Source organism: Ursus arctos, unplaced genomic scaffold (genome assembly GCF_023065955.2).
Source record: "Ursus arctos isolate Adak ecotype North America unplaced genomic scaffold, UrsArc2.0 scaffold_10, whole genome shotgun sequence".
Lineage (NCBI taxonomy): Eukaryota > Metazoa > Chordata > Mammalia > Carnivora > Ursidae > Ursus > Ursus arctos.
The window spans coordinates 14,711,953-14,735,166 of NW_026622764.1; the positions used below are offsets into that span (position 1 = coordinate 14,711,953).

The following is a 23,214-nucleotide window of genomic DNA, read 5'->3' on the forward strand; positions in this document are numbered from 1 at the left end:
GCAGGCACTTAACCGGCTGAGCCACCCAGACACCCCTAGAAGGCTTTTAGGTTTGCCCAGCATACACTTTTCATGATATTAGGCTTTTTGGAAGAAGGAGAAAAAAGTAGAAACCACCTATGACCCCGGGGGCTTCTGGACCACTCAGAGTATAGGGGACTGCCCTAGAGCTCGTGTTTGCTTATGAAATCCGTGGTAATTACAAGAGAGGCTGGGCTGGGAAGCACTGTTTTCCCTGCCAGTGAAAGATTTGTCTAGGGCGCATGAACTTGGAAAGCGTCTTAAGTGCATTTCGCTGCAAATACCCAAAGTGCCCCGCTAAAGTCATTCTCAGCCGAACCCTGAGAGCATTCCCCCAAGGAAGTTACCTCAGCTGCGTGCTTGAGGTTAACCAACCTGCACTCTTTGAGTACAGCCAGTAATAGAGATTTCTCAGGAATTCAAATTCAAATGGCTTTTTCGTAGTGGGCCAAGCTTAGAGCTTTTGGGTGGGAGGGAGCTTCTTGGCTGTGCAGCATGTTTTCCAGGCTTTTGTCTGATGGTGATTGAGGGCAGAGGGAACCCTGTTCCCCTCGCACAGGTTCAGGCGAGAGCCGGTGGAGAGCTCTGCTTCTCTTAGGTCACCTGTTATTTAAGTAGAGAAGGAACCTAAAGTTAACTAAGCTTGAAATTAAACCCGAGAAAGTCCCACTGCAAACCAGAGCCTTTCAAGGTATCCTTGGGGCTTACTGCCAAGTTCTTATCTGCTTCCTGCAAATTTTGGACAAGCATGGTGATATTTGCATGCAGGTTTTATAAACACCGGACTGCTAGGATGCCAAGGGATAAGGTGATACAAATATTTGCCGAGGCTTTGTAGACAAGCTCTCTGTTAATCACCACGGTGGCCTCTGTGTGGGGTTCTGTCTGTGCAAGAGCAGCGTGGCTGGCGAAGGCTGCGTGACCTTCTTGCAGGCCAGCAGTCTTCTCCCCCAGGCCAGCCGCCGCGGTTTCCGTGCAGTGGCAGTGACCGCCTTCACAGATCCCTCTGTTGACAGCCCTGTCCTCTGACTCAGGGTGGCAGATTCTGTTGTTGATAGAAGCCAGCCAGCGCCTATCATATTGCACACGCTAATGTCATCTGTCTGCAGCTGTCTCGGCATACATTCACGAGCTGTGCTTTAAGACTGGAGTTAATCATGGGTCTGAGTTGACCTATGATAAGGGTCAAGAGCGGCAGGCCAACTGGCTATTTCTGGTTGGGTCTTTCTGCTGTGTCTTCTCCACTGCTCATCATTTGATCATTGTGTCTGCGGCCTCCGAGAGGAGAACCTCTCCGGTGGGAGGCTCTGCCTAGACCCTTGCTACTGGAAGTGTGGTCTGTAGACCAGCCCCTGGCTATCACCCGGTGCCTGGGAGAAATGCAGAGTCTCAGGCTCCTTCCCAGACTTGGTGAATCTGAATTTGCATTTTAACAGATCCCAGATGATGTGTATGCATGGCCGTAGGCGAGGCTCCTGCTGGTTGAAGCTGGGTTGCTTCCTCATCCAGGCTGGGAGGTGGGAGGAGGGAGAGTGTGGAGAGTCTGCACATGGTTTGAAGGCCCAAAGTCCTGTGAGTGACAGGCATCCCTTCCTCTTCCATGCCACAGGGTCTCACCTAACTGTAAGGGGAGGGGCCTAGGAAATAGAGTCAAACCCTGTGCCTGGGATAGGGGGATGAGGGAGCGTCAGACTCACCAATGGGCCAAGGAGTGGAATTAGGTGAACTACGCGGTGGGTATGGTTCAGTGGTCAATAGATGTCCATCTTTCCTTCCACTGTTCCTTTTCTAGTGCTTTTTCTTAAGTCACTTTATTAATTGATTAATTGTTTTTAGAGCAAGTGCGTGCACATGAAGGGGGGGAGGGGCAGAGGGAGAGAGAGAGAATCTCAAGCAGACTCCCAGTGAGTGTGGAGCCCACCATGGGGCTGCATCCCACAACCCTGAGATCATGACCTGAGCCGAAATCAAGACTCCAATGCTGAACCGACTCAGCCAGCCACCCAGGCGCCCCTAATTAAATTATTTAAAAAGTATACTTACTGCTGATTAAAGAAAAAATATTTTGTTCTTAACCGTAAATGACACTTACTGAATTGTTGGATGACTCACTTTTATGGAGAAAATACCCAGCCTCCAAGATCTACACAAATGTGGGTTTTCCTCCTGTTTCTCTTCTTCCCTCTTCCAACCCTCCTTGCCTTTTATGATGGGTAATGACCAGCACATGCAACAGTAGAGGGAACAGTATAATGAACCCTGAGTACCCGTTTAGGAGTGTTGGCAGTTTTTAGCTCATGGCCAGTCTTGCCCCAACTCTGTTCTTCCTGTCCTGGATGTTTGTGTCCTTTTTTTGGGGGTGGGGGGTGGGGGGTAAGTCTGGTGGGTGTTATGGGCTGAATTTTGTGTGTCCCCAAAACGCCAATGCCTAGTACCTACTGTATTTGGAGATAGGGCCTTTAAAGAGGTGATTGACAGGAAGACATCAGGATGGGCCCTAATCCAGTCTGATGTGTGTCCTTAGAAGAAGAGAAAATTTGCACACACGTAGACCAGGGGGCACGCATACAGAGGAAAGGCGGTGTGAGGACACAGGAGGTGGCCATCAGCAAGCCAAGGAGAGAGGCCTCAGAGGAAAGTAACCCTGCCAACACCATGATCTTGGACTTCCAGCCTCCAGAACTGTGAAGAAGTCAATTTCTGTTGTTTAAACCATCTTGTCTGTGGTATTTTGTTATGGCGGTCCTAGCAGCCTAAAGCAAAAAAAAATTTTTTTTTTCTTAAGGGAGGGTAGCAAAATCCCTACTTTTGTTATTAGGTCACTGTATACATTTGTTATATGATTTTCTCAAATATTTCTAGGAAATGGTCAATGTATGATTATGTATATGTTACACTTGTCCATTATACTTCTCACTCAACGCCACGGTTTTTCACCTTTATTTTATAAAACAGGCACAGAATATTATACAAAATAAAGACATAGAGTAGAGAATTATTATAAGGTTAACCCCGTTGTAACTACCACCCAAGTTCTAGAATAAGATTTTGCCAGCTCCTGGGGCGCCTGGGTGGCTCAGTCAGTTAAGAGTCTGCCTTCGGCTCAGGTCGTGATCCCAGGGTCCTGGGGTCGAGCTCCTGCATCAGGCTCCCTGCTCAGCGGGCAGCCTGCTTCTCCCTCTCCGTCTACTGCTCCCCCTGCTTGTGTTCTCTCTCTGTCAGATAAAGTCTTTAAAGAAAAAGAAAAGATTTTGCCAGCTCCCCCATATCCTGTCCTTATCACAAGCCCTTCCTTTCCCTCAAAAAGAACTAAAAGTTGCTTTCAAACTCTCCATGGTATTTCTTTTAAATCTTAATATGTATATATTTCTTTTGTTGGATTTTTAAAAAATTTTAAGTAATCTCTACAACCAGTGTGTGGCTCGAACTCACAATCCCAGGATCAGAGTTGCGTGTACTACCGGCTGAGTCAGCCAGCCGCCCCTGTTTTGTCGTGTTTTTCATGTGTGCATACTCCAGTGGTTTCACAATCTGTTTTTAAAATGGAGTGTTTATTTATTTTTTAAAAGATTTTATTTATTTGAGAGAGAGCGAGCACATGCACGTGTGTACAAGCAGGGGGAGCAGCAGGCAGAGGGAGAGGAAGAAGCAGGCTCCCTGCTGCGCAAGGAGCGCAATGCTGGGCTCCATCCCAGGACCCTGGGATCATGACCTGAGCCGAAGGCAGATGCTTAACCAACTCAGCCACCCAGGCGCCCCTAAAATGCAGTGTTTAATATAAACATGCCTTTTAGTAGCACAGGGCCTATGTTTGTCTTTTAAAATAGCTCTAAGATGTTCCATCATGTTAATGTATTTTAGCCATTTATCCGTTTTTGGGCATTTACAATTTGGGTACTTTTAAAGCAGGATTTCGAATATAATCATCAGATTCTTTGTATTATTTAATTCTGAACCATATAATCATTCTTCTCAAAAACACATATCCAATAGCTTCTCTGCCCCAGGCACGAGCCTGGGCACTGGGAACAGAAAGGGGTGGCCTTCTCTCTCCTTTTTTTTTTTTTTTTGGTGGCTCTCTCTTACAAGATTTATTTATTTATTTATTTATTTATTTATTTATTTAAAGATTTTTTAAATTTATTTATGTGACAGAGAGACAGCCAGCGAGAGAGGGAACACAGCAGGGGAATGGGAGAGGAAGAAGCAGGCTCCCAGCGGAGGAGCCCGATGTGGGGCTCGATCCCAGATCGCCGGGATCACGCCCTGAGCCGAAGGCAGACGCTTAACGACTGTGCTACCCAGGCGCCCCTCTCTCTTACAAGATTTAAAGCTTGGTTCTGTGGAGGCAAAGGATACTCTGGCTTTGTAGGTTTAATTACGTATTCCTGAGTGTTTTTTCTTTTTTTTTTAGATTTTATTTGAGAGCTCATGTGCATGTATTTGAGTGGTGGGAGGGGCAAAGGGAGGGAATCTCAAGCAGATTCCCTGCTGAGCATGGAGCCCAACCCCACAACCCTCAGATCATGACCTGAACTGAAACCAAGAGTTGGACGCTCAGCTGACTGAGCCACCCAGGTGCCCCTTCCTGAGTTGTTTCAGAGAAAAATTGGATCAGTTTGAGATCTTAAAATCTTGTAAATGTGTCTGTTAACTCATAGCCCAGCCAATATTAGAATGAAGAAAACCTCCTTTTATTTGTGTGTATATATATAGATATACACACACATTATACACACACATTATGTGTGTATGTATCTATATACACACACACACATTATATAGACACACAATTTATATACATATACACATATATATGTATATAAATTGGGTCTGGCGTAGTACCTTCAATTTGTTGTAGTTGTGATTCCCAGCGAGGCTGATGGTCTCCCAGCATGATTTACTATTGGGTTTCCTGAGCATGTTGGCTGTTTTCTCAAGCGGCCCCTTAACCAGTGAGGGGGGACCAAGTTTTCTCCTCACAGGTGCCCCTGACCTGAATCCTACTTTCTTCATGGTGGTGTGGTGAAGCCCAGGTGCTCTTCTTCCCTCTGCCGAGAGGCCTTGTTTTTCATGTGTGCTGCTGCTGTCACATCTCACAGCTGTTTGGAGCCACTTCTGAGCCAGTGATCAGTGGTGACATGACTGGCATCATGCGGGGACACTGGGGGCAGGGCTCGTATGTCCTCGTTCGGTAGCTGGTCTACTGGGCAATATCCGAAATCCCTGCTTCCCTGTTCTTTCCCCAGGCATCCATGACAGCTAGTTCTCTGGGGAGGAAGGGCTCTTGGATCTATCCTTTCCAGGCTTCCTCAGACCAGGTACCCTGAAGCCTGGGATTTTGGTCCTAGTTCAATTATTTAACTTACCTTGACACCTCAGGGCCAGGTCTGCTCTCTGGGGTTCATAGGCTGTACCAGATTTGCAGGGTGTGTTCTCTGACGCCCTATGATCGAAGAATCATTTACCACCCGCGTTTGTATGACTGTCTTGTGTGGAAACGTGATTAATTCTCCATGCAGCGCCAGACCAAAGCCATGACGAGCTTCTCGCAGTGCAGATCCCCAGTCTCTGCCTCAGGTCTTCAGAAACAGGAACCCGATGAGGGTTGGTCTGGGTTTATTGTTAGCTTCTCCGGTGATTTCATTGCATTTTACTTGAGAGCTCTGTCCTAGAGTTAGAGCATGTGGCCACAAGGCAAGGGGAGAGAGCTTTTAAGACCTTTCTGGTCTTTTGATTCAGTGCTGGCCGAAGTGTTCATAGTGACAGTGACAGGCTGGTGGGTGCCAGGTCTGGGACTGTCCTTTTCTATTAAATTAGGTGAGGACAGGGAGGCCATGGGGGAAGGGGCGATCAGAGCAGGGCAGTCAGTGGTGACTGACCTCAAGGCCAAGCTAAGGAGGTGGTGTCTTGAGATGTGAGCACCAGGTTTGGAACTCTAGTGAGACCTCCCCCTGCATGGAGTTCTGGCCCAACTACCTGGAGTTCATCCAAACCTTACAGGTGAAGGGTGCAGCCCTCCATAAGACTGCCTTCTCTTCAGTCAGCAGTTTCACGTTTGGGGCTCCCCAGGCTGCCCTCATTTCTGACCCACTTAGGTTCAGTAATTTCAGTAATTTGCTAGAACAACACCTGCAACTCAGGAAAGTGCTGTCTTTACACTTACAGATTTATTGTAACAGATACAGAGTGGAACCAAAGGGAGGGTGGTGAGGTCTGGGAGGGTCCCAGTCTTGAAGCTTCTTTGTCTTATCCCTGTGGGTTCATGATGTGTCACCCTCCTGGCACATCAGTATGTGACAGACAATACTCAGAGTATTGCCAACCAGGAAACCTTCCCCAAGCTTTGGTGTCCAGAGTTTCTGTTGTGGTTTTCTTATGTAGGCACCATCAATGGAATCACCGACAATGCGATTGATTTCAATCTCCAGCGTCCTCCCACAGAGGTTTGGCTGGTGCAATATGACTTAAAGCCCCAATGCTCTGATCAGTCATATGGTTTGTCTCTGGAACCCTCATCCTGAGTCATCTGTTAACATAAACTTACTTGGGGCTGCCATGAGTCACCCTGGTTAGCATAAATCATCAGGGCCCACACTCTTGTTACTTGTAAAATTCCAGGGAGTTAGAGGAACCAGGATAAAGTCCAGGAAGGGGGGACAATGCCAGCCAAAGTCTTTTTTCCCCCCAGTTGAGGCATAATTGACAAAATGGTAAGGTATTTAAAGAGTACAGTGTCATGATTTGATATATGTATACATTGTAAGAGGATTCCCCCACCATCTAGTTTAATTAACACCTCCATCATCACCTCGTATTCCTCCCCCCCCTTTTTGGTGAGAACATTTGAGTTCTCTCCTAGCCAATTTCAATGATATGGGACAGTGTTATCAAGTATAGTTACCATATTACACGTCAGAGCCCCAGCCCTTAGTCATTTCATAGCTGACAGTATGTATCCTTTTACCAGTCTCTCCTTCCTCCCCCTCCACCCCTCCTTCTTAACCTTGGCAACCACTCTTCTCTTCGTTTAGATGACTTCAACTTTTTGTTTTAGATTCCACATACTAGTGATACCATGTGGTATTCGTCTGTCTCTCTCTGACTTATTTCTTGTAGCATAATGCTCTCCATGTTCATCTATGTTGTCACAAATAACAGGATTTCCTTTTTTAAAGGTCGGATAATATTTCATAGTGTGTGTGTGTGTATGTGGTACACACATCTGTTGCGAATACTGCAGTTAACACGGGAGTGCAGATACCTCTTTGAGATAATGATTTCATTTCCTTTGGATACATCCTAGAAGTGGGATTGCTGGACCATGTGATAATTCTATTTTTAATTTCTTGAGGATCCTCTTTTTCTATAGTGGCTCTACCAGTTTACCTCCCTACCAGCTGTGGTTGAGGGTTCCCTTTTCTCCACACTCTCTCCAACACTTATAATTTCTTGGCTTTTTGATATTAGGCATGTTAACAGGTGTGAGACCATACCTCATTGTGGTTTTAATTTGCATTTCCCTGAAGATTAATGATGTTGAGCATCTTTTCATGTACTTGCTGGCCATCTGTATGTCTTCAATAGAAAAATTTCTATTTAGATCCTCCACACATTGGTAAATCAGATTTTTTTTTTCCTGTTGAGTTGTATGAGTTCTTTATGTATTTTGGATGTTAACCCCTTATCAGATATATGATTTGCAAATATTTTCTCTCATTCAGTAGGTTACCTTTTCATTTCATGGATGATTTCCTTTGCTGTACAGAAGCTTTTTAGTTTTTTCCTTATTGAAGTGTAGTTGACATATAATATTAGTTTCAGGTATACAACATAGTGATTCAATATTTATATACATTAGGAAGTGATCCAAATGATTAAGATTTATCCAAGTGACCAAGATAAATCTAGCTACCATCTGTCACAGTTGTTACATGCTCTTAACTCTATCTCCTATGGCTATACATTGTATCCCTGTGTCTTATTTTATAACTGGAAGTTCATACCTTTTTTATCCCTTCCCCTGTTTTGCCTGTCCCCTTACCCCTTCCATACTGGCAGCAGCCATATTGTTTTCCAAAGCTGAGTCTGCTTTGTTTTGTCTGTGTTTTAGATTCCACATATAAGTGAAATCATACAGGATTTATCTTTCTCTGTCTGACTTACTTAGCATAGTACCTTCTAGGTCCATCCATCCATATTTTTGCACAAGAAGGGAGCAAAGGGGAGTTTGATATAGTCCCACTTGTATGTTTTGGCTTTTGTTGCCTTTGCTTTTGGTGTCAAATCCAAAATATTGCCGACACCAACATCAAGGATCTTACTGTCTTTGTTTTCTTGTAGGTGTTTTATTTTCAGGTCTTATAGTCTCAAGTCTTTAATCCATTTTGAGTGAATTTTTGTGTATGGTGGAAGATTGTGGTCCATTTTCATTCTTTTGCATGTAACAGTCCAGTTTCCCAACACCCATTCATTGAAGAGACAGTCTTCTCGCCATTGTATATTCTTGTCTTCTTTGTCATAAATTAATTGACCTTATATGTGTGGGCTTATTTCTGGGCTCTCTATTCTGTTCCATTGATCTGTGTACCTTTTTTTCTGCCAATACCATACTGTTTTGATTACTGTAGCTTTGTAGTACATTTTGAAATTCGGGAGAGTAATGATGCCAGTTTTGTTCTTCTTTCTCAAGATTGCTTTGGCTATTTGGGGTCTTTTTTTCCCCAATTATTTATTTATTTTAAAAGATTTTATTTAATTATTTGACAGAGAGAGACACAATAAGAGAAGGAACACAAGCAAGGGGAATGGGAGAGAGAGAAGGAGGCTTCCTGCTGAGCAGGGAGTCTGACGTGGGGTTGATCTCAGGACCCTGGGATCATGACCTGAGCTGAAGGCAGATGCTTAACCAACTGAGCCAGCCAGGTGCCCCTATTTGGGGTCGTTTGTGGTTCCATACAGATTTATTCTATTTCTGTGAAAAATGGCATTAGAATTTTGATGGGGATTGCATTAAATCTGTAGATTGCTTTTGTAGTGTGGATGTTTTAACAAGATTCTTTTAATTCACAAACACAAAGCATCCTTCCATTATTCATGTCTTCACTCATCAGTGTCTTACAGGTTTCAGAGGGCAGGTCTTTCACCTCCTTGGTTAAATTTTTTCCTAGACATTCTTTTTGATGCAGTTGTAAATGGGATCGTTTTCTTAATTTCTTTCTCCTACTTTGTTGTTAATGTATAGAAACAGTAGATTTCTGTATATTGATTTCGTATCCTGTAACTTTACTGAATTCATTTATTCTAACAGGGTTTTGGTGGAGTCTTTAGGGTTTTCTATATATAAGTGTCATGTCATCTGCAAATAGTGAAAGTTTTACTTCTTCTTTTCCAATTTGGATGTCTTTTATTTTTCTTGCATAATTGCTCTGGCTAGGACTTCCAGTACTACTACGTTGAATATGAATCATGAGAGTGGGCATCCTTGTCTTGTTCCTGATCTTAGAGGTAAAGCGTTCAGCTTTTCACTGATGAGTATGAAGTTAGCTGTGAGCCATAGAGTTTTATTTATTTATTTTTTAAAGACTTATTTATTTTAGGGGTGCCTGGGTGGCACAGTTGTTAAGCATCTGCCTTTGGCTTAGGTCATGATCCCAGGGTCCTGGGATCAAGCCCCGAGTCAGGCTCCCTGCTCGGCAGGAAGCCTGCTTCTCCCTTTCCCACTCCCCCTGCTTGTGTTCCTTCTCTCGCTGTGTCTCTGCCAAATAATTAAATAAAATCTTAAGAAAAAAAGATTTAATTTAGAGAGAGAAAGAGAAAGAGAGCAGAAGAGGGAGAAGGAGAGAGAATCCCCAGTAGACCCCACACTGAGCTGAGCGCAGAGTCCGAGGTGGGGCTGGATCTCACGACCCTGAGATCACGACCTGAGCCGAAACCAAGAGTCAGATGCTTAACCCACTGCGTCACCCAGGAGCCACTGTGGGCCGTAGAGTTTTGATGATTGTCTTTGAAATGTTTTAAACTCTGGTACTTTTTTTTTTTAAATAAGATTTTATTTATTTATTTGAGAGAGAGAGTGTGTGTTGGAGGGGGAAGGAGCGGAGGGAGAAGGACAAGCAGACTCTGCCCTGAGCTTGGAGCCTGACACGGGCTTGATTGATCCCAGGAGGCTGATTTGGAGCTGGGTCCCAGGACCGTGAGATCACTACCTGAGCTGAAATCAAGAGTCTGATGCTTAGTTGACTGCGCCAACCAGGCGCCCCTGCTACGGTTTTTTTTTTTTTTTTAACTCTTTACTTTGAAATAATTTCAACTTGACAGAAGAGTTGCAGGAGTGGTACACAGAACTCGTATATCCTTCATCCGTATTCCCTAACATTAGGTTCTGCCACATTTGCCATTCTATCATATTACTCCTCTTTGACCTGCTTGAAAGTAGATTGAAGGCATGATGCTCCATTACCCTCTGAACATTTTAGTATGGATTTCCTAAAAATAAGGACACTTTCTTGTATTACCAGGGTATTCCGATCCAAATTCAGAAATTAATACTGATACATTACTACCCTCCAATTCTCGGATTGCATAACCAGTTTGCTTATGTTACCCATTTTAGGCCCAGGATAATGCGTTGTATTTAGTTTTCATATTTCTTTAGCATCTTTCAATATGAAATAGCTTATGCAAGCTCTCATGTTGTTGATATTTTTAAAGAATATGTAGATTATTACTCCGTAGAGTATTCTTTTTTTTTTTTTCTGTAGAGTATTCTTCAATTTGGGTTTGTCTGATGTTTCTTCACAGTAGGAACACCAAGTCAATGGTCAGTGGAATCCTAGGCACATGATGTCCACTTGCCTCATTCCTGGTGGTGGTAACTTGAATCACTTGGCTGAGATGGTGTCTACCTGGTTTCTGCATTTCCGGGTAATTACCAATTTCTAAAAGCTTTCTGGCCACTTATTCTTTAAGTTAATATCTTAAATAATTTATCATCAGAAGCCACTTCCCTCCACAGTATCATTAGAATACAGTAATGCAATTGATTTTGGTCTATTTATTACACATCTTACAACTTGCCCTTAGTACCTTTGAGTTGGACTTTCTACCTTTGTAAAACTATCTGTATATAAATTTTATTACTTTTCTTTATCTGTGTCCCTCCACCCCTTTGACAGCTGTTACTAGTATGTGACGAGCCATCCCTTTTTAGTATCTTATTTTAATGGGAATGAATTTAGTGTGTTTTGATGGTAAGCAGAGCTGCTTGTGGTTGTAGTTTTTTAGTAAATAAAATACAGAATTTTAAAATATATATGTCACTGCTATGCCAATTTTAAGGAATTTAAGAATAAATTTGATAGATGCTTCAGTTTATATTAAATAGGAATATTAAGATTTTTTTTTAAAGTATGGTTTGAGTTGCAGTGTTTCTTGTTTTGATAGAGTAAATTAGTAATAGGATGTTGAATTTTAAACTCTGATTTTTGATCATGTGACTTATCTTTATGGTGGAGTGGCAGTCCCAGAGTTAGGACGAAGCAAAGGGAGGTGAGATTTGTTTTAATTAGAGGGGAGTAAGGCTGGGAGAGCAAATTGGATCTAGTTTCCTTCCACAAAGGAATGTGGCTCATTGTCTTGTTTTGTCTTTTTTTTTTTTTTATAAGAGGTTTTATTTATTTGTCAGAGAGAGAGACAGAACAAGCCATAAGCAGGGGGAACAGCAGGCAGAAAGAGAAGCAGGCTCCCTGCTCAGCAAGGAGCAGGATGCAGGACTCGATCCCAGGTCGTGACCTGAGTTGAAGACAGACGCTTAACCGACTGAGCCACCCAGGAGCCCCTTATTTTCCTTTCTTAATGTTTTTTCAAATCCCATTCCTGACTGGTTTCCTTACCTTCCAAAGTCCATCATCTACAAAGTGGCTTGAAAACTTGTACTGTTTCCCTTCTATAGGATACAGGATAAAGTTCATTTGGAACATAAGACCTTTGGATACGCTGTTACCACACCAAACCCCATGCAGTTTTGCACCCGCTGTTCCTAGGCAGCATGTCTTTGCATGTCTGGTTTTGTTTTTCTGAAAAATTCTTCTTTCTCACCTTGTCTCCTCAGTGGGCTCCAAATGATTCTCCTGAATTTTACTCAAAAGCTTTGTGTCTTCCTGGCAATATTTCCAAACCTCCTTTGAGGGCCCCAAGGTGTACGTGTTTTCCACGCTTTGTGGTGCAAATGGTTCTTGGACCTGGTCAATGACCAGAATTGGCAGGGCTTGGGGGCCTTTGGAAAAGGCCAACCAGTTGGGTTCTATCTTGGCTTACTCTGATTCAGTCATTGGACGGGGCTTTTACATCTCTTGGTCTTGGTTTTATAACTCTCCAGGTTGAGATTGGGATTTGATATTTAGCCAGGGTTTGGACTCTTGATAGAAGTCCCAGGCGAGAGCCTCCCCATTGTCATGCCAAGTACACTGAACAGCACAGTCTCCAACCTGAGCCTGTGTCTGCAGCACCTGGAAGAGTCGGTAAGGTACAGGGTGCTGGGCCCCACTCCAGAGTTTCTGACTCATAGGTCTGCGGTGGGGCCTGGAGGTCTGGGTTTCCAGCAAGGATGCTGATGCTGCTGGTCTGGGGATCCTGCTTTGAGAATCTCTGCTGTACAGGAGATCGGTCACTGGTGAGTGACCTGATAAAAGCCAAGAAGTTGATCTTCCGCAGGACTTGTGGTGACCCTTGTCATGTCATACTGTAATTCTTCAACATAAATCCCTCACTCACTGGACCTGGACTATGAGCTCCTGGAGGGGAATTGGACCAATGAATACAGAAACGGGTTTTTACCATTATCCTGGTTTTGGTGGCTAGGAGACTGCTGCTGATGCCCTGTGGCGACTCTCTGGGGCCAACATTTGAAGTAAAGTTTTATGTTTTTTCCAGAAAGAGAAAAGCCTCGGGACAGCGGTCCTGACCCAGGGGAGTTTGCCACCCAGGGAATGGCTGGAGACATTTTTGGTTGTCGCAACTTGGGATGGGGAGATGCCACTGGCATCTTGAGGATAGAGTCCGGGGATGCTGCTAGCCGTTCTGTAATACACAGGACAGCCCCTGCAGCTAAAAGCATCCCGCCCAAAGTGTCATCAGTGCTGAGCTTAAGAACTCCTTTTAGGGGAAGGGGGTTCAGATAAGGTAGCGTCGATCTTATTGTGAGATCCGTGTGCCTCTCATCTGTCCCTCACCCCAGGCCCTGTCTTGGTCTCCTTGACCCTGACTACCCTGCCTCCCTCTACCTCTTGTCCCCCCAGCTCTGCCCTGGTGGAGCCCCTGGCTGGACCATGGGCGCTTCCAGTGACAGGTTGGCAGAATCTCCAGGGAAAATCAACCAAATGACTAATAATTAGCCACAGCCAGAAATGCTTTAAAATCTATCCTTTTAACAATAAATGACTTATTTAATTGGGGCTAGGGCATTTGTTGAATGATTTACTGACCTCGGCTGACCTGCACATTCCCCGATCATACAAGAACTTAGAGACGGTTGTATGAGTGTTCGCTGCCCCCGCTTCTCACTCAGGGGAGAATCATGCACTCATTTACTTGGAAGCATTTTGAGTGACCCACCGTGTGCCAGGCACAGGGAACACCATAGAAAGACTGTGTCCTGCCCTCATGAAGCTCTTGTTCTAGAGCAGAGAGAGACAAAATAAATGGATTTTTTTTTTCTCTCAACAAATAGATGGTAGTAAAGGGGTAAAGAAAGAAGAGGGAAATAAAGTAGAGAATCACGGTGTGTTTAGTTTTTTAAGAGCAGGTAGCCTAGGCCTTGCCGTGGAGGTGACCGTGAGTTTGGGACCTGGAGGAGAGAAGGTGCCATCATGGGAGCAAATGGGGAAGAGCATTTGTTCTCAGCAAAGGGACCAGCAAACAGGAGCTTGGAGCCACAGCAGGCGGGCTGGGCTGGAACACTGAACGAGGGGACTTGGGCTGGAGGTGGGGCTGGTGAGCAGAAGGGACCCGGTCACGCGTGACACCCCATTAGGAGGTTAGGTGTCATTCTGTTGCAGGAGAGCAACATGGCCTTGTGTGTTTAAGAAGTCATTCTGGCTTTTTGGGGGCGCCTGGGTGGCACAGCGGTTGAGCGTCTGCCTTCGGCTCAGGGCGTGATCCCGGCGTTATGGGATCGAGCCCTACATCAGGCTCCTCCGCTATGAGCCTGCTTCTTCCTCTCCCACTCCCACTGCTTGTGTTCCCTCTCTCGCTGGCTGTCTCTATCTTTGTCGAATAAATAAATAAAATCTTAAAAAAACAAAAAAGTCATTCTGGCTTTTTTTTTTTTTTTTTTGAGGTTGACATTTATAGATCTGGGGAAGAACAGTTTTGGCAGGGAAATCAGGAGTTTCATCGTGGAGGTTAAAGGGGGCGGCCTCTTAGCATCTGAGAGGGGATGACAAGTAGGCGCTTAGCCATAGGAACCCGGAGTTTGGTGGGAGAGGCCTGGCTGTCGGCAGTTGGATGGTATTGGAAGGCCGGGGATGGACAGCTGTTCCCTAGGGAGAGCACAAGGCTGCACTCCAGTGGCTTGCAGAGTAAGTAAGAGCATGGCAGGTGGGGGGGTCACAGGCATTGGAGAGCATTGCGGAGGTCCGAAAGCCCATTCTTGATGAATTCATCAGAAGAGCGAGAGGTAGGAAGGTTCCAGAAGCGATGAGAACAAGAATGTGAGTGGCTGGGGTTTGGGGTGCCCTTTGTGTTGCATGTGGAGATCGCTTAGAATGATGCACGGAGCTGGGGTGAGGGGAAGCCTGATCCCCTAAAGTCCCCAAAGAATGACAGTGACAGAGAACGTTTTAGATGCAGCAGTGATAGCAGGTGCTGTGGCTTTTGGAGGTGCCAGGGGTGTAGACAGCTAGGAGGCACAGGCAGGGCACGGGGCTGGAAAGCAAAATTGGGAAACTGAAGGGCCACCCCGAGGCTGCAAAAAAGTGGTGTCCCCAGGGGCCAGCCAGGGTTGGAGAGCACGGAGCTGAGGGCACAGGGGAGTTTGCCAGTCGGAGGAGGGAATTCCAGAGAGCTTCATGGAGGGCTGGGAGGGAGGGTTGGAGACAGGGGTCAGACTGTAGGTGGCAGCTTGGAAGGAAGAGCTTCCTTTACGGGGATGAGGTTCAACAGTTTGGAGGAAAGCATTTGATTGAACAGGCACTAATGGCCAGATGTTCAGAGAAGAGGCCGCATCAGGCACTCTCGGGCTCGGAAGGGGATCTTGGTGATGATTGAATCCTGTGCTTAGGGGGCCATGCTGACCGTAGTGACTAGATAGGGTATCACCCGCTGCTTGTCTCCTCCTTGCCAGTTCCAACCAGTGGTGCTTTAATCCCTGGACAGTCTTGGGAGGTGGCCCGCAGGAGTGAGTACCTTACTGTGATTCTTCTCACTGGTACTGAATTGTATGCAAAATTTTTTTCAAGAAGGGGATTAGGACAGTAATCCATGGATGATGGTTGTATAGTCTTGGTGTTGGTGGTGGTGTGGGGAGGTGTGTGGGGATGAGGACACGAAGAAGAGGTGTTGGGTTCTCTGGTAGGAGAGGAGGAAGACAGGAAGGCCAGCCGTGAGCCCTGGAAGCTCCAAAGTCGAGAGGGTCCACAGCTTGGAGGGGGTGGAGGGAGCAGAGCGAGCCGGGGTAGCGACCCATGTTGAGGATAGCTTGCCTGCAGGGTGGGTGTTCGGACCTTGCGCTGGGTGGATTCCCGTGACATCTGTGCCCAGGCACCATGGTGAACCAGGCTCTGTGTTTGGTCATGGGGACGGCAAGTATATGTGAGTTGTCATTGCCCTGAGGGGCTGACAGTCTGGTGCACTGGAGGAAATCCTGCGGCTGTGTTCAGTGCTGTGCAGGGGGCAGGAAGGAGAGAGTAAGCTGGGGAGGGAAGGACTGTTGGGGCAGAGCTGGGTTGCAGGGTGGCTCATTTGGCAGCGGTCTGGAATTGTTGACTCAGTGTCCCTGGGGATAAATTGGAAGTCAGAGGTCTTTGACTCCGGTCTCCAATTCCTCACTTAGCTGGTGGCACAAAGGAGGCTCGCCATCAGGTGGGAAAAAACCCTTTGGCCCTTGTCGGTATCTGTGGGGCTCAGCCTGGCTTTTTGGGATTTGGGCACTGAAGGGGATTGGGAAAGTCTTTAAATCTAGAGCTGGGGTGAAAGGAGTTTGCTTAATTGAGAAACTTCATCAAAGTTATTAGAGCCTTTTTAACGGGACCGAGTGTGACGAGCAGTGGCATCGTCAAGGCTGGTATTTGTCTGGTGGGTCTTTGTAGTGTTCAGAGCAACCCCAGCTGATCCCCTCAGCAGCCTCGGGAGGTGTTCTCCCCATTTGCCAGAGGTCAATACTGAGAGGTCCTATGGCTAGTTCAAGGTCATACAACCAGAAAGTTGGCACCTAACGGCACACGCAGCAGAATTTTTTTCTCATTAACTTTAAAAAAATCGTGGTAAAATACAGATAATGTAAAGTTTACCATCTTAACCATTTCTAAGTACATGGCTTAGGGGTGGCAAGCTCAGTCACACTGTTATGCAACCCATCTCCAGGACCCTTTTCATCTTGCCTTAGTGTTTCCCCATGTCCCCCTCCTCGGAGTCCCTGGCAACCACAGTTCTGCTTGCTCTCTGTATGAGACTACTGTAAGTACCTCAAGTGGTGGAATCCTAATATTTGTCCTCTGTGACAGCACCATGTCACATTTCCCAGTGGCTGCCTGCAAAGGCTCCGATTTCCCCACATTCTCGCCGAACTTGTTACGTACTTATTTTTTTGATAGTCACCATGCTGATACGTGTGAGGTTTTGTCTCGCTGTGGTTTTGATTTCCTTTTCTCTAGTGATGAGCATCTTTTCCTCTGCAGACAGAATTTTCAGGGCAGGGTGTCGTCATCCGAGTGAACTCCACTGCTGATTGCCTCAGCATTTTCTACAGGGAATACCCGTGCAGTAAAGGTGGCCCTGTACGGTTCCAGCCTGTCTGGTGGTAAAGCTCACACAGATGTATATTTTTGTCTGGGAAGGCAGTTGAGATGGAGAGAGATTGGGTGACCAGCAAACAGTCATGGAGGTGCTAAACTTGGAGTGGGGAGCAGTCTGGGACCGCGGGGTCCCAGTACCGTTGCTGGAACTGGAGCCCAGCCTTCCACCTCCTGGATGGGGTCCTTTAGAGCTACCAAGCTACCAGGATTAGCAAAATCTGAAGTGCAGTTTCTCTCTTTGCTTCCTTTGGAATTCATAGAATTCATTTATTCAACAACAGAAAATTCTTGAGCAGCTCTTCTGTACCTGGTATTGTGCTAGGGATAAAGCCGTGAATAAGAGAAATAGGATCTCTACTTTCCCAGGTTGTCGTCTGGCCTCTGAAATGTCTTTACTGGCAAAACCAGTAAAATGGTGTTCGTTGTTAGGCTGGTTCTGCGTTAATTATTGTTTACGTAATGTATAATGGATCTGTACAGGGCTCTTTAGAGCTTCTGTACAGTTGTTTTCATAATTAGTCATTTGTAGAGCTCATTTGAAATTAATATAAATACTGTGCCTACATCACACTTTCATCCGTGAGTTTTAACTTCATTGGTAATTCCCTAACTCCATGCTTTCTTTTGTATTTGTTTGCATTCTAGAATTTTCCTTCTCTCCCGTTTATGTGGCAGTAAGGATTCATGGATTCTTCTGTTACTTAAGGGTGTGACTCATTGCTATTTATTTATTTGATGCTGGACGTATCCCAGATTTGTCTGGGGAGAGCCCTTCGAGCTGTCTCCCTTGGCCTTTGGGCACATCCTCGTGATTCCTTGAGCACATCCTTATTTTATGGTGTGAGATGTTCCAGGCCCATCTTGTACTTTTCCCTGCCTGTCCTGTGTCAGTGTCAGCCTATGGAAGCGGTGCTGTTGCTAGGAATGACTTGGACCCTGCTCGCCCGGGACCGTACTCCTCGCGTGGCCACATAGATATTTCGCTTTTGCAGCCAGCGCTGTGGCCAGACCAGCCCTTGTGACTCTTATGGCTGCAAGTCGTGTCTCAGCAACAGCCTTTAGGGAACTTTAGAAAAGAGAAGGTTTATTACTCATGGGTCCTACAGGGCTGCGTGACATGCCTGAGGCGTGCCTGGGGCTGCAGGGCCAGGTGGGTGCAGGAGGAATGGGGCTGGGAGCACGTGTGTGCACGCACACACCTGGATCTGGGCTTCTGTCTTTACAGAGGTCGAGGCTGGGGTGCCTGGGGTTTCGAGAGTTCACTCTTTATTGGTGAATTTAAAACCTAAGAGGGAATTAAAGCACAGGAATGGAAAAGCCAGCAGCAGAATTCTGGTCAGTTATCTACGTCAGCCTGCCTGTTCTTAAGAAGAGGGAACACTAGCTGTGGGTGGGGTGGGCTGGCAGTGTCTTCCTTCGAGATGGATCTCTTTGAAGTGGTTGCCTCAGCAGTCAAGAGCATAATGTCAGGCATTTAAATTACAATTAGGAAAGCTAATTGTCAGGTGCTTTCATAAACCATCCCAACCTTGAAATCAGACTTGTCTTCTAGGAGACCTGGTTCCTTTTAGGGAAGAAAGATATGAAAATACGCAGATTTGGGTGAAGGGGGCCGAATGGTACAAACTTCTAGTTATAAAATAAGTCAGTCCCAGGGAGGTGACTATAGTTAATAATTTTGTATTGCATATTTGAAAGGGCTAAGAGAATAGCTCTTAAAAGATCTAATCATAAAAAAAATTTTTTTGTTACTATGTATGGTAGAAACAGAAACAAAAACAAACAAACAAAAAAACAACCCAAGATCTGGACCCTGGAATATTTTTTATGTCCTTGCTTCTGGGGCCCCTCAGTGGATAGAGCTGTGTGTGTGTGTGTGTGTGTGTGTGTGTGTGTGTGTGTGTAAGCACATATTTATCCCCCCCCATATCTCTAATGTAGAGTTTCAAAAAATTGTATCGTTGTCCCACGATGTCACGTTAGTTTCAGACGTACGATGTCGCCCCTCGATGAGTCTGTGGGTTGTGCCCTGCTCACGCCAAGCGTGTCTGCCGTCTGTCACCACACAAAACTATTACAGCACTGCTGACTCTATTTCCTATGCTGTGCCTTTCATCCCTGTGACCTACTCGTTCCATAACTGGAAGCCTGTACCTCCAATCCTCCTTTTTGCACGTCCCCCTCTCCCTCCCCTCTGGCAACATCAGTTTGTTCTCTGTATTTATGGGTCTGTTTCCGCTTTTTGTTGGTTCATTGTGTTTTTAGATTCCATATTTTATAAGTGAAATCATAGAGTATTTAGTCTTTCAGACTTTTTTTAAAATTTTTTATTTTTTTTTAATTTATTTTTTTTTAAAGATTTTATTTATTTGACAGAGATAGAGACAGCCAGCGAGAGAGGGAACACAAGCAGGGGGAGTGGGAGAGGAAGAAGCAGGCTCATAGCAGAGGAGCCTGATGTGGGGCTCGATCCCATAACGCCAGGATCATGCCCTGAGCTGAAGGCAGACGCTTATCCGCTGTGCCACCCAGGCGCCCCACACTTTTTTTTTTTTTTTTAAATCCCATGAATGTAGGATTCTAATTAGACAGATGTGTAATTTGGTTGTGTATTCCTTTCCTTTTCTCTTAATTTTTAACAGGTGGCTGAACCCCTTGTTTAAAATTGGTCACAAACGGAGATTAGAAGAAGATGACATGTATTCGGTGCTTCCAGAAGATCGCTCAAAGCATCTGGGAGAAGAGTTGCAAGGGTAAGCCACAGGCGGGAATGAAAAGGGAAAGGAGGACTGAGAATTTCTGTGTGTCCAGTGGTTTGGGACGGGTTTTGCCTTCCCCTTGGCCCTTCTGGAGCCTCCTTCCCTCATCTCGTGCGCTCCCCTCCCCTCAGGCTGGACCCCGGCTTAGCCTACTTTGGCGGCTGGTGGGGGGAACCTGTGTTTCCCGTGTGTTTGTGGAGCGGAGGTTGCCAGCACCAAAGGCCTGGATGCCAAGCTCTGACCCCAGAGGTGGTGTCGCTGGAGGAGGCCGTCTGTGTGCCTGTCTGCCTTCCTGGCCTGCTCCTGGCGCTGTTCGTCCGGCAGCGCTTGGCAGCGACTCGTTTCCTGAGACTGGAACCTTTCCCCTCAAGGCATGTTTTCTCACCACACGGCTTTCACGGGCGCAAACAGTCCCCCGGTGCTGAGCGAGCAGGGCCCGGTCATCCGCGCTCTGGCCTGCCCCCTCCCCGGTTCTGCCGTGTGCTCGCTCTGCTGCTTCTCACCGCGCTTGGTTTTTCTCCGTGCAGGTACTGGGATAAAGAAGTTTCGAGGGCCGAGAAAGACTCACGGAAGCCTTCTTTAACAAAAGCGATCATAAAGTGTTACTGGAAATCCTATTTAGTTTTGGGAATTTTTACGCTCATTGAGGTAAAAGCTTTTACGTGCGGTGCGTGGGTTTTCCGCGTGTGCGGGTGGGGACGGCGCTGGGCGGCGCTGTGCGGGGAAGGGGCAAGTCCTTAAGGTCTGAGGGTAAAACGTATCTAGGAGACGTGACGTCGGCAGCTCCCCGGTTGTATTCCTCTTCAGAGTGGGCCTCACGGGGATTACTGTTTTTCTTCTAACGAATTGAAGGGCAGTGTTGCGGGAGGATGGTGCTGAGTTTAATGCCCTGTTGGGGTACTGTTGGTGCTCAGTGAATGTTACAAATGCAAAGGGTGATCCTTGACCCGAAGAAGGCTCTACAACCTCAAAGAATATGTGCCCTCTGATTTGGAGGAAGTAAATTTGGGTCAGAGCCCAGAATAACATAAAACATTTTATTAGGTGTTCAGCAACTAACAGCTAACCTGACCAGGCCAAATCTGATAAATGTTTTCCCGAGAAGGCTTTATTGCCTTTCCCCTTCCAGGGGGTCAGAACCCCGGGCCCTGTGTCTGGGCTGGACCTGGCCCGAGCTCTCAAAGGCCCATGGTTCTCTGGGCTGCCCCCTTTCCAGCAGGACGCGTACCATGAGCCAAAACCCCCTCTGTGGAGGAGCTCTGGCTCCGTGAATTCTGGAGGATTCGCGCCCCACCCATTCTGGTTTCCTGTCCCTGATTATTGGCGTGGATTGCTGGTTGGAAGGTGGAGCTTTGGTAGCGTGACATCGCAGCTATTCTAGGAGTGATGTGGAATGGAAAAGCAAAGGCAGAAAGCCAAGAGGTCCGCGACCTCCTAGCCCGATGGGCCTCAGTCAAGATCCTCCAGTAAGACCATGTTCTCCCGGGCACGGCGCCAGTGAGCCTCTACCTGGCTGGGCTGGGGCCTGCTGGCTCTGCTCTCTGTCGCACCTTAGTACTGCCTTAGGGACGTTGGTGGCCCTGTGAGCATAGGAGAGTAGTAGGGATAGGAGTTGCAGTTGCTGTGAAACAGTGGTTTAGGTGGAGAGGGGCATGAGTTGTCCTAAGTGTGTTTTGTTGGGCGTGAGATGGGTGGGCTGGTCGGTTTGTATGTGGGAGAGGCAGCTCCTGTGTCGAAGGCCCTGTTGTATTGAACGGCAGTGGGTAGGTAGGTAATCCCTGCCCTTTGTCACTGGAAAAAACCAGAGCTTGTCAGCTAACAGGTGACTAATGGTCCTGGCAGGTTGAAGTTCCCCTGGATGACTAGGTGGGTTGGCCAGAGGGTGGGGGCACCGATCAGCACCGAGATACTGCTGTGGCTTGTGACGGGGAGGATGGAAGTGTAAAGCAGTGGGACTGACTGGGAGGTGGGAGGGGGGACAGCACACTCTGAGGCTGTCCCGGCCTGGCTTTGACCTCTGTACTTATGTCCCAGTCACGGTGTTTCTATGCCCTCATGATAAGTCTCAGTTTGGAATACACAGGGTGAGAAGCTGGGGTTTATTGTGGCCGGTGGGTGCAGGATTTCCTGATGAGAGGTGGCCGCTGACCTCACAGAGCAGAGTGCTCGTGCATTCGGCTTGTCGGGAAGCCCAGGAGCCTTGGCATATGCCTATGGCCCATGTCTGTTGTCTGGTTGGGCGTGGACAGGGACCCATGTCCTTGGAGTCTGGTGCTGGATCGGATCCTGGAGCGGGCCCCCCTATGTGGCCTCTGGTTCTCTCCTTTCTCTTTGCTGCCAAGTGCTGAAGAAGTTGAAGATGGCGGATCCCAAAGGGTGGCCCTTGTGGCCGCACGTGGATGAGCTTCTGCTTTTCCTCACTGTCGTGGGCGGCTGCCTGTCTCTAAGTCCACGTGGTCCCATCTCAAAACAAGCTGCAGGTCTGTGCTGGGCACGGGAACAGTAGACACAGAGCCCTGAGCCCGCAGAAGCTGGGCTTCTTCCTGAGAGGATAGGCTCTGCTTTGGCGCAGGGAGCGTTGATGACCACGTTGTCCAGCCCTGGTAATACTTAGTACTGGTAATACTGGTATCTAGGGATTCCAGGACTGGGGGCTAAAGGAGGGTGCAACTGGTAAGAGCGCTGGCCTGTTTGAGGATGTTGGTTATTGGGGCGTGGAGTACCTGGCAGACATGGGGGCTCACGCTCAGTAGCGTGTACTCACGCTCAGCAGCAGTACTGTTACTACTAGTAGTACTACTACTGGTAGTAGCAGGAGCTGTAGAGACTCCTACTCAGTAGTAGTGTTACCAGCAGCAGTACTGTTACTAGTAGTATTATTACTACTGCTAACATCAGGGGCAGTAGAGACTCCTACTCAGTAGTAGTGTTACCAGCAATAGTACTGTTACTAGTAGTATTACTACTACTGCTAACATCAGGGGCAGTAGAGACTCCTACTCAGTAGTAGTGTTACCAGCAGTAGTACCGTTACTAGTAGTATTACTACTACTGGTAACATCAGGGGCAGTAGAGACTCCTATGCAGTAGTAGTGTTACCAGCAGTAGCAGCAGCAGCACTGTTACTAGTAGTATTACTACTACTGCTAGCAGCAGAGGCAGCAGAGACTCCTACCCAGTAGTAGTGTTACCAGCAGTAGTACTGTTACTAGTAGTATTACTACTACTGCTAGCAGCAGGGGCAGCAGAGACTCCTACTCAGTAGTAGTGTTACCAGCAGTAGCAGCACTGTTACTAGTAGTATTACTACTACTGCTAGCAGCAGGGGCAGCAGAGACATACTGGGTAGTAGTGTTGCTAGCAGCAGAGTCTCATATTCCATAGTAACAGCAACAACAGTAATAGCTCACACTCAGTGGTAA

At 46.7% G+C, this 23,214-nt stretch overlaps 1 protein-coding gene across 2 annotated transcripts in view; it reads left to right on the forward strand.

Moving 5' to 3' along the window:
- Positions 1 to 23,214, forward strand: part of ABCC4 (ATP binding cassette subfamily C member 4) — a 233,395-nt gene that overhangs the window by 18,902 nt on the left and 191,279 nt on the right. For both annotated transcript variants that reach the window (XM_026493475.4, XM_044381898.3), the window contains exons 2-3: positions 19,676 to 19,786; positions 20,320 to 20,440. In XM_026493475.4, coding sequence (XP_026349260.1) covers positions 19,676 to 19,786; positions 20,320 to 20,440 — 232 coding nt within the window. The remainder of the gene's footprint in view (positions 1 to 19,675; positions 19,787 to 20,319; positions 20,441 to 23,214) is intronic.